Source organism: Sparus aurata, chromosome 23 (genome assembly GCF_900880675.1).
Source record: "Sparus aurata chromosome 23, fSpaAur1.1, whole genome shotgun sequence".
Classification (NCBI taxonomy): domain Eukaryota; kingdom Metazoa; phylum Chordata; class Actinopteri; order Spariformes; family Sparidae; genus Sparus; species Sparus aurata.
In genome coordinates this window covers 29284304-29295102 of record NC_044209.1, presented here as the reverse complement: position 1 = coordinate 29295102, position 10799 = coordinate 29284304, and the positions used below count along the sequence as shown (strand labels likewise).

General features: G+C 44.1%; 2 protein-coding genes across 4 annotated transcripts; one reads left to right on the top strand and one right to left on the bottom strand.

Annotated features, from left to right (window-relative positions):
• Positions 1-1695: 1695 nt before the first annotated feature.
• On the bottom strand, positions 1696-7048 carry jmjd6 (jumonji domain containing 6, arginine demethylase and lysine hydroxylase). Its single transcript, XM_030408150.1, has 6 exons — positions 6603-7048; positions 4685-5073; positions 4078-4364; positions 2796-2931; positions 2290-2425; positions 1696-2034 (listed from the first exon to the last, which is right to left on the bottom strand). Exons 1-6 carry the CDS (start codon positions 6729-6731, stop codon positions 1903-1905), a joined length of 1209 nt encoding a protein of 402 aa, XP_030264010.1. The 5' UTR covers positions 6732-7048; the 3' UTR covers positions 1696-1902.
• A 133-nt stretch (positions 7049-7181) lies between these two features.
• mettl23 (methyltransferase 23, arginine) lies at positions 7182-10600 on the top strand. 3 transcript variants are annotated; one of them, XR_003982739.1, is made up of 6 exons: positions 7182-7471; positions 8130-8234; positions 8321-8558; positions 8737-8821; positions 8916-9173; positions 10583-10600. XR_003982739.1 is itself a non-coding variant. In XM_030408168.1 (5 exons), exons 1-5 carry the CDS (start codon positions 7367-7369, stop codon positions 9097-9099), a joined length of 717 nt encoding a protein of 238 aa, XP_030264028.1. In that variant the 5' UTR covers positions 7182-7366; the 3' UTR covers positions 9100-9263. The 3 variants fall into 3 exon arrangements, 2 of the variants coding, with proteins under 2 accessions (XP_030264028.1, XP_030264029.1); XM_030408168.1 differs by lacking the exon at positions 10583-10600 and having other exon boundaries at positions 8916-9263; XM_030408169.1 differs by lacking the exons at positions 8130-8234; positions 10583-10600 and having other exon boundaries at positions 7191-7471; positions 8916-9263.
• Positions 10601-10799: the final 199 nt, after the last annotated feature.

The window sequence follows — 10799 nt, the reverse complement described above, 5'->3', positions numbered from 1 at the left end:
CCTCAGCAGCGTTCTGTATGGCACCGAGCAGAACGTCACAATGACAGACAGCTCCTGAAACTCCCTCCACCTCCACCTCCACCACCTCCATCACCACCTCCATCACCACCTCCACCTCCACCATCACCACCTCCACCACCTCCACCTCCATCACCACCTCCACCTCCACCTGAGCACACCAGAGTCTCCTCCTGTAGTTCACACAGCAGGCAGAGACACATTTAACTGCTCTGACGTCGTTAAATTTCATTAAGGCTGCTGACATCAAGTTCAATCAAAAGGCAGAAGAGACGACGTGACCTCCAACCATCTGACGGAGGAACCAGCAGAGATTTACACTCATCTACGAATCAGACTGTAAAGACACAGGCCTCTAGTTCCACAGCGGCATGATTTTAACAGTAATTAGTTGTGTGACGAGCTCGTTAACAGCTGCTGACATCGTGAAGCTCATCAGTTACAGATTGAGATCATCACAAACTAATATTTACCTCCAGCAGCAGACAGAAATCTGACAAACAACCGAGAATAAAAACAAGTTGTGCAGTTTTTATATTAAAAGGCCGATGATCTTTGAGGGTACTGAGAGTCAGAGGACGTGAAATCTTCTGCACATCAGCGTCTGAATCACTCGTTCGTTAGGATTTTATGAAGTGCAGAGCAGTGCATTCTGGGATTGAGTGTGCGTACTGTGGACACGATGTTTTTGTGACACTGTGCAACTTTAAAAGGTTCATTCTACGAACAGAGGCAGAATATCACCAGAGTAACTGCTCTATGGCTGTAGCTACTGTTAGCTTATTAGCTCAGTTAGCCGTGCAGTTAGCAAGGCTACCAGGGGGGAGCTCTGGACGAGGGTTAGCTGGCTAGCATGCTACTTCAACACAACATGAATCTGTTGTTTCTTCACATTCTGCTGATAATTTTTAAAAATGTTTTCAGTTAAAATTCTCACGTATTGATCCTTTAACTCACATCTAGATTTAGTAAACACTGTTAATGTGACAGGAAGTGATGCAACACAAACACGTTGTTGCATAAACTGTCTGATCTGCTTTAAAAGTTACTTTCACGATTAATCATCACTTTCCAGCTGCAAATACATTTTCTGATCGATCAGTCGACCAACGTTTGACTTCTTATCTTCAGATTAATCAATAATAAACTTTGTTGCTAATGAGTTCAGTTTATTAAAGATGTGTTTGATAACTGTGTACTCCTGACAATCCCAGAATGCATTGTTCTGTAGTTCACCTGTCAGTGATGACAGAATGAGCCTGCGGTGAGCTCTGATTGGCTGATGTCAGACGCTGCTCATGTCTCACGTCCTCCATTTTGGATCTGAGCTCTCCGTCTGCTCAGAGCTTCACATTAACACAGATTCAGTTCTGACTCCGTCTTTGAAGGATCGGGTCTTTATGGAAGTGGATCTCGAGGCCCGACTCTTCATGACTCTGTGGATTAAAGCTCGTTTGGTTTACTGGTTTGAGTGTTCAGATATCTGCTGCTGATCGTCTCCAGATCAAACTGCTGCTGTCGTGAATGTTTTGCTGCATGTTAAACTTCAGAGATCATGAAGGCGTCGCCACCTTTTACTAAAAATATTCCATCACCCATATTTTCCCACCAAACTCGCATGAGAGCAGCTCGGAGACTTTTAAAGCCCATCGAGTTCCCAGTCTGATGTCACCAGTCTGTTACTGGTCAGTCCGTCACTACAGAAGCACAGACAGACAGATTGTTGAAAGCACAGTGGTGGCAGGTCTCCAGCAGACCCTCCTCCTTCATCTACACCTCCATCTTGTCTTTAAGGCGGCCGTCACTCAGGGGTTCAGACATTTACCTAAGCTAGACTAGCAGCGTGAGGAGTCGGGGTGGAGGTGGGCGGAGCCTGGACGGAGGTCACCGTGACGAGCTCCTCTCCTTGCTGACGCAGTCGTCCTGGCTGCTGGTGTCTCCGTTGGCCGTCATGCCGCAGGTGCGTCTCTTCTTGCGGCGGTGAGAGGAGGCGTCGCCCTCGGAGCCCGACTCCGCCTGCAGGGGCAGAGAGTGCAGACGCTCAGACTGACGGTGTGGCAACACGTTACAGGTGGATCATGTTACAGAGACGGAGGCGTGTCACATGTTAGCAGCTGCCTCAGACATGTGTGACCGAGCACACTGTGGACTATAAACAGAGACTGAAGACAATATGTTTGAACTTTCAACGAGCCGCGTCTCAGATGATTCTGAGTTAGCTTAGCGTGTGTGTGTGTGTGTGTGTGTGTGTGTGTGTGTTTCAGCACTTACATCAGAGTCGGAGTCGGACGAGCTGGAGGAGGACGATGAAGAGTCACTGGAGCTGTCTGAGGCGATGCCGGTCGACTCCTGCAGGTCCACTTTGTCTGCCAGCGCTGCGAGGTCCGGACGCTCCTGCTTCAGAATCCTGAGACAACAAAAACACACTTCAACTACGAGTCACTTCTGTCTGATTACAACGTCTTCTGAGTGACCCGACGGCTGCATTTACATGATTTACCTTAAAAAGACACTTTGACAAGACGACATGTTAACGAGCTCTAACTAATGATTCTGCTCAGCTTCATTTAAAAATAAAAGACATGTGGAGGTGTAACAGTCCCACAGCTGACATCACACACGCCAACACTCCAACTCAAATATCCATAAACACTTATTAATGACAGCAGACACACACTTTGTGTTCTGCTTTGACTTCAGCTCCTGTGTCTGAGGGAACCTGGGCTGAGTCTAATCTCTGGAGTGTTTCTGACATGGCTGCAGCGTTGAGTCCTTACCGGTACCACTTCCTGGAGAGTTTGGGTCGTCCCCGGACTGTTTTGTGCCACACGATGGGGAAGTTGGTCGTGCTGGCAAAGTTCTGAGTGACGGCGATCGTGGTGTCCAGGTTGAGGACGACGTGCCACCAGCCGCCTGCAGACACACACACACACACATACACACACACAGAGTCAGCATTTAAATCAGGACACGGTGTATCATCTGAATCAGACAGAGCAGTGAGAGATGACGGCAGAGTTGTTGTTGTTTTTTGTGCCGATTTATGGTTAGTGTTAGTTTGTAAACATAACTAGAAGATAATCTGCATCACTACAGACAGACAGTCACTGTGAAGTTCAGTGTCAGACAGGTGAGGTCTAAATCCTGGGTTTAATCCTCCCTCGTCACCATCAGCTCCGGCAGCTTTAGGTGAATCTGGGTCACACTGGATTCACTCTGCTGACACAAACTGTCTGAACTTCTGACTCAGGACGCTGCTGAGAGACTGAACACTGTTCACAGAGAGGAAACAAACTCTACAGGGTTCCTTTGCTTCCTTTAAACCCTGATTCATAATTAAAGTGTAGAAAATACCTTCAGGAAACAGCTGCTCGTGTTGAGCCAGTTAAAATGACAAAGTGTAGCTCAGAGCATCACTGACTGATGTTACTGCAGTAAGAAACCTGATTGGAACAAAATGATCTGAACACAGAAAACACAGAAGCTCAAACTAAGATGAGTTGAAAAGTCTAAAAGACAGAAAACAACCAGAGAATAAAATATAATCTATAACGTGAGCCGAACTGACTGAGGAGGAAAGTAAACACTGAGTTGATGGTAAGAAACTGTAAACAAAGTCTTGTTTAGTTTAGTTATTGTTCCTTTGCTCGTCATCAACACTGGAAACATCCTGTTGTTAAAACACTCAAGCGATAAAATACAAAACAGCTTCTTGGCGTTGATGTTGCTGCAACATAACGCACATGAACACATCGAAGTCAGAAGGATGACTTCCCATTACTGGATCACTCCAAGTTATCTATTGTTCATATCAGATCAATAACTAACACTGATGATTTTTACATCCTAGAATCTGAAACTTAGTTCAGAGCATCAGACGCATTAAATCAACACTGAACAGAACTCTGATCGGATCTTTGTTTGGTTGTTTTCATTAGATTTCTAAGAAAACTTCAGAGTATATTTATTATTATATACAATAATAATAAAACCATCACAGGTGAACTGTAAGTCTGAGGGAGAGTTTTCATGGTTTATAAATGATGTTTCTGGACTGACCGGGCACAAACACGGTCTCTCCGGGTCTTTGGAGGATCTCCAGCGGGGTGAACTCTGGAGGCCAGTTCGGCTGCTGCGTCCGGGGATAAACCACGTTGAACCAGGTGATAGCCTCGTCCTGCTGGTTGCCTCCCTCCTCTCTGGTCACCTTGATCAGCTCTCGGGGGGTGTTGGTGGGGAACAGGCACCACCTCTTGTGTCCTTGAACCAGAGCGTTCCAGGCGCTGGTGCCCAGCGGGTCGATGTGGATGCCGGTGCCGGAGCGAGCTGGACCCATCACAAACCACCTGAGAGGAGACGATACGCCAGGTGAGTGATGGGAGACTGACAGGTGGATCTATTTATTGTGAACATGCAGCTTGTGGATATTCAACTCATGTTCAACTGGCCAATCTTTATTAATCGTCTGTCGGGTTTTCACTCTTTATTCTCTACGTCTCATTGAGGGACCGGATCTTACCTGGATGGCAACAGAATTAACTTTTCTTGGTTTGATGTACAGAATGCTTGTTGGCTATGATTGGATGAAGAAATGTGACTTTCTGTTGCCATCGTGGAAACCAGCTGCTCCACAGAGAAACTGTAAAAAGTGAAACAAAGATCAAACCTGTACGGCGGGCGGCGCTTCTCTCCTGCAAACTGGAACAGGTCGTCCCTGAAGAAGAGCGGCACCTGGTAGTCCTCCAGCAGCTTGCGGCGCTTGGCGTGTTCACCGTAGCTGCTGTCGAAGATGTAGAGCGGGCTGTCGTCCCTCGTGGTCTCCAGATACTCCATGTAGTACTTCATCTTCATCTTCACCGAGTATCCGTCGTTGTCCTCGCCACATTTGAATTTCTGGTTGCGGTATTTGCGTTTGAGACGTTCCAGAGTCCATTTTTCCCGAGCGGGCCAGGTCTCCTGGCAGTTGAGCAGGACGACGGGTTTGTAGGGCCGCTCGTAGCGCTGGATGAAAACCTCAGGACTGATATGGAGGGTGTCCACACGCTCTACGTTGTCCTGGAACGAAGCATGTGTCAGTACAGTTTTACATCCTCAACTGTTCTCAAAGCATTTCTAAGACTCTTCTGTCCATCTGGATCTGAAACCATCCTTTCTGTCACACAAACAGACGATTTACCCATTTTTCAAACTGTGAGCTTCATTTCTAGCTACCATCTTTGTTGGATTATAAAACGGGAGTCGCAGTTTTGTTACATAGGTGTGAAAAAACCTTCCAACTGTATTCATCTTCCTGTATTGATCAAACATCAGAGACACAAACAGAGCTGATGTCAGGACACAAAGCACACAGTGAGAACATCTGTGGAACAAACTCTTGTGCTGAGGAATTCAGGTCAGCGCTGTGATTGACTGTTTTCTCCGCTTTTTTTTTTTAAACACCTCTTTCATAACCTGAGGGCACACACACACACACACACACACACACACACACACACACACAGAACAACATAACACCACAGCAGCTGCTGTTATTTCTCAACTCCCATTGCTAAGAATGAGAACTTGTCTCTAAATAACTCTGCGGTTCTCCATTTTGTTTTCTGCAGCCTGCTAACAGACGCAGGCAGCCAGCAGACAAACCAGCACTGCTCACAGGAGACGCTCACTCCTACAACTATAGACCTAAATCAGACAAATCAGGTTTGTAGGCCATCAGATAGTGTTTTTAATCAAAAGCCTTCTTTCTTTTTGTACTAAAAAGATTAAGATTTGATGATCTCTACCTGAGTTAGCTGATTCAGGTCATCTTTGGAATCCATACTCACAGTTTTCACATCATTTCACTAAAACTGGTTCCACCACACAAACTAGTTTCCATCTCGACATTAAAGTCACTTCATGTTTACATCCAGAGGTGCTACATACAGATGTGCTGCAGACGTCTCAGAATCTGGACTGTCATTAAAACTGCATTAAGAGTTTCACAGTTTGAGTTTAAGTATGAAGACGATGATAATCACTCCTGCTACTATCGTCTCTATCGTCTCCATCTCTGCCTGATCAACACAATATTTCTTAGAATATAAAATACTTTTATTTCCAAATACTTTGCAAAGCACATGAGGCTTCACAGGCCTTTAGTGCAACAGTATTTTATCCCTTATAGAACATTTATGCAACACTTTTAAGATTTACATTCATTACACAACTACATTTCTAATATTAATGTTAAATATATGGGGAAACATTGCACAGTGTTTTGGTACAGTGTCCAGTTACATGAAGAACAGATGTTGGATCAGATAATTGTCCACAAATATATGCAGACATGTTTGTGTTCCTACATGACCAGACATCACTTCAGCTCATCTTACATGATGTTATCAGCTGTAAAAATTACATATGTGATAAAATAAGTTGTCAGGACATGAAATTAAAGTCATCATGACTCAGACTTTGGCCGGTGAGATGATCTGGTGAAACACCGGCTCAGCAGGTCGGTGTCTACGTGACAAACTGCACTCCTACTACGAGCTGCGGCTAGCTAATGTTAGCTTAGCTTACAGTGCTACAGTGACAGTTACCTTCACGGTGATGTGCGACAGGTCGAAAGTCTCATGATAGCCGTGTTTTATCCAGTCTAATGAATCCTTCAGTTCGGGCCTGGCGCTCCGTTTCGCCTCTTTAATCCTCTTCTTACTCTTATGGTTCATTCCTCCTCCCGGTGGCTTTAAAAGGAAAACGTGTTGCAGCTGCTCAGCTAGCTAACAAGCTAACCTGGGGCTACCACAGAAACACATCCACTAGCCTGCACTGACACCCGGCTAGCTGCGCGGTTCTGACAGTCTCACCTTATATATTTGGTTAGACAACAACAACACAAATCATTTATGGGTAAAATACGTCTTCAGATCTTTACCAACAAACGTAAGAACACTTTTAAAACCTGCCTGCTCGATACAGTTTCATAACCAGCTGACAGAAAGGCTTGCTAGCTGGCTAGCAGGAGACACAATGCTTAGGCAACAGATCGGCGTCACACAGCGCCCGCCCCTGTAGAAGGAGTAGAAAGCTCATTGGCTACAGCGTCCGCAAAAGCTAAGCGTTTATTGGATGTAATGTCGAACTTGCCTTCCCGCCAGGCGTGTACCTGGATTTGATTGGCTGTTAACGCGTCCTTCTTCTGTTTTGGTCGATGGCGGAAGTACACACATGCGTGGCTGCTAGTGTTAGATTTCATCATGAATAACATTAAAACTGGTCAATATTAATTTCTAATTACAATACAAATATCCAGAATTATAGCTGGTGATGTGATAAAGTAATATGATGCAGTCGTAGTGACACAATGGACACAAGTGGAGCCGAAACACCGAGCATAGCTTACAAAGTTTTCACGTTTGAAGAAAGCAAGAACGCCAGACAGGAGTCACTGTGTGTGTCCATACCTGAGGTCTGTGCTGTCTGTGTTCCATTATTACACTGAAGCTGCATCAGTGTTTAATTTATGTTAAACTGAATTCAATTTAAGATGTAGGTCGGCTGTTGTTTCGGTGCTGTGGTGTGTTGAAACTGCCAACACCTGAAAAAAGTCAATTTAAGATAAATATGTTTATAAAAATGATATTAACCTGTTGAAATGAAAGTACTGAGACTGCATACAGTACGTTAGAGTCCTGCCTTCAATTCGGCATAATCCAGTTCAATATCTGAATTTAGATAACTGGCATTGTCTCAATCTTTAACCTATTTATGTCAAATGTAAAATAATGAGGTAATTGATGTAAGTAGTTTGTACCTGCTAAACAAAGAACAGGTTTTATATGGTATGTGAGACTCATGTCTTTAATTCGGCAGACACTCAGAACATAAAGGTGTATTTGTTTAAATGCAGTTTGGACTGATACACCCGCTCCCTCCACTCGTCCAGCAGTCAGAGTGTTTAGAGACAAACCACACAAACCAGCTCACAGTGTTAAAATCAGTAACAAGCTGCGTGATGAACTCTTCACACACTGTCTCATGTCAGGAATCAGTCTTGTACATTTGTATTATGATATGCAAGACATCCTTTATGATTCTCTTGATAACACTGTGATCCACATCCTCAGGTTCTGGATCCACAGTATGGGATGTATGTGTGGCCCAGTGCTGTGGTTCTGGCTCAGTATCTCTGGACGCACAGAGAGCAGCTGAGAGACGCGACGGTGCTGGAGGTGAAGAAGAAGAAGCACACTGAACTTCTAGATAAACGTGTCCTGTCAGATAACTGTGTTCACTCCTCTGTGTTGTGTCTCTGCAGCTCGGTGCAGGTGTGAGTCTGCCAGGTGTGGTGGCGTCCAGGTGCGGGGCGAAGGTGATCCTGTCCGACAGCACGAGGAATCCTCTGTGTCTGGAGAACTGCAGGCGCAGCTGTGAGGTGAACGGCCTCCATGATGTGGACGTGTTGGGTCTCACCTGGGGGGAAATCTCACCTGACCTCGTTCTGCTTCCTAAACTGGACGTCATCCTGGGATCAGATGTTTTCTACGAGCCGCAGGGTTTGTTCCTGCAGAATAACACAAAAGTGTGAACAATACACGGCCAGAAGTATGTGGACACCCTGTTACATCTTATTGATTCATATTTGACTTGATTTTTGATTTGAAAACGTGTCCACATACTTTAGGCCATGTTGTGTGACTCTCACACTGAGTAAACATGTGTGGCCTGTTTCAGATTTTGAAGACGTCATCGTCACTGTTGCATTTCTTCTGAGAAAGAACCCCAGAGCTCAGTTCTGGACCACGTACCAGCAGAGAAGGTCCAGTACTGAACAATGTCACACTGTATAACCCGGTTTCTCTCACATGCAGTGAACCATGTGGTCTAACCTGCTCGTCCTCTGTGTGTTTCAGTGCTGACTGGTCGATGGAAGCTTTGCTCCACAGGTGGAACATGAACTGTGTTGAAGTCCGCCTGGAAACATTTGCTGCAGATAAAGCTGAGCTGGCTGGATCGAGTCTGCCGGGCAGCCACAGCATCGACATGATGATCATCACACTGAAGTCAGGAGAGGACGAGCAGCGACACATCATCTGATGTCTCCCAGAGCAACAACGACTCTCACATCTGGGACAAGTTACAAAAAAAATCACTGCAGCTGATGTCAGGAGGTGAAGAAAGTGTTATTTTATATGTTTACAGAGAAACAAACATGGAGAGTTTTGAAGAATTTTATATGTTTAATAAAAGTATGAACTGAATCCTGACGTGTTGTCAGTCTCTAAAATGATGTTTTATTACAGGAACTCTTTCTGACACATCACAGTTCCTCTCTGTCAGTCGGTACAAACACTCAACATGTTTCTGCTCCGAATCACTGAACCAGGATCAGAATGAAATCTGATCTTTCCTCTGCTGAAGCCTGAGAGTGAACGTGAGGCGGCTCACTGATTCTTTAAAGCATCTGAAGGCTGAAACGTTGGAGAAATCATCATGAGCTTCAGAAGTGATTTCGTTACTAAAGACGTTGATATCAACGAGTTTATTCTAGATATTGTTGTTTCAGGATGATGAGAGCGTCTCTGCAGCTGCAGGAGGAACCAGAGACCAGCTGATATACTGAGCTGTTGTTTTTGTTGGATTTGTTGGATGTTAAATAAGAAGATCAGATTCTCATCAGATGATCCAGTTTCTTCCTCTCCATGTTTCTGGCGGAAACTTTCCTGATGGGATATTTTCAGGCTCAATATCTTTATTTTATTTTGTTTTATACAGTCAAAGATTTCTCACATTAATACACATCAGAGTGACGTCACAGTAGATGAAGAGCAGTTTGAACTGTTTCTAACCAGCAGAGGGCAGCACCTCATTAACTCACCCTCAGAGCAGCCACGAGCTCACACATGACCAGAAAGTAACTGAGTACATTTACTCAAGTATACTTGTACTTTGTGAATATTTCCATGTCTTAATACATTATTTCTTGCTGCCTCACATTTCTCTTGTCAATTACTGGATATTTTCTGTTTAACATCTGCAGAACTCTAAAAATCACACACACACTTATCTACCAGTAGTGGAGTTTATAATTGAACATAGCTTCATTTTTAAGGCTTCATAAGTCACAAATAAAACCCTTTAATAAGACAGTTCTCTAAATCAGATACTGGGTCAGTTGTTATTGCCAGTGTTTCAGCACTGACAGGCTGAATGAGGCAGCCTGCAAGGTTGTTTTTACATTTTAAATCAGGACGTATCTGACCAAGTTAAAAACATGGCTTGTCGACAGTTACACCTGCACACACTAACATATTGCTGTGTTATCTGCGTCATGGATGCTGCCTGTCTACAGTGTGTGATGTCTGTCTGCACTCCTGAATGTGATTGTATGTGCTGATGTGTGATTATATTTTGTGCTGTTTCTGTATGCTTTGATTATGTGTTGTCTTTGCATGATTGTACTGATGTTTCACTGTTTTCTCTTATCATTGATTTATCTTGTATCCTAGCTGTCCTAATGCTCTCTTTTTAATCAGTGTGCTGTAATATATTGTTTTTGTTTTTTTGTTTTGTTTTTTAGGGTGCCTATTGTCATCTGGCCGGGGACTACAGCAGGATATTAGCCATGTTGGCTAAAGGTGCCCCTTTTTACTGTTGTTGATGCAGTTAATTGGGATTGTCTTCGATATAATAAACTAATAAACTAAACTTAACTAAATCAAAGATGAAGTTTAAAGTATAAACACTCAATTTTGCTCATTTGAAAATGTGTGATGAGGTCAAAAACTGTCAAAATC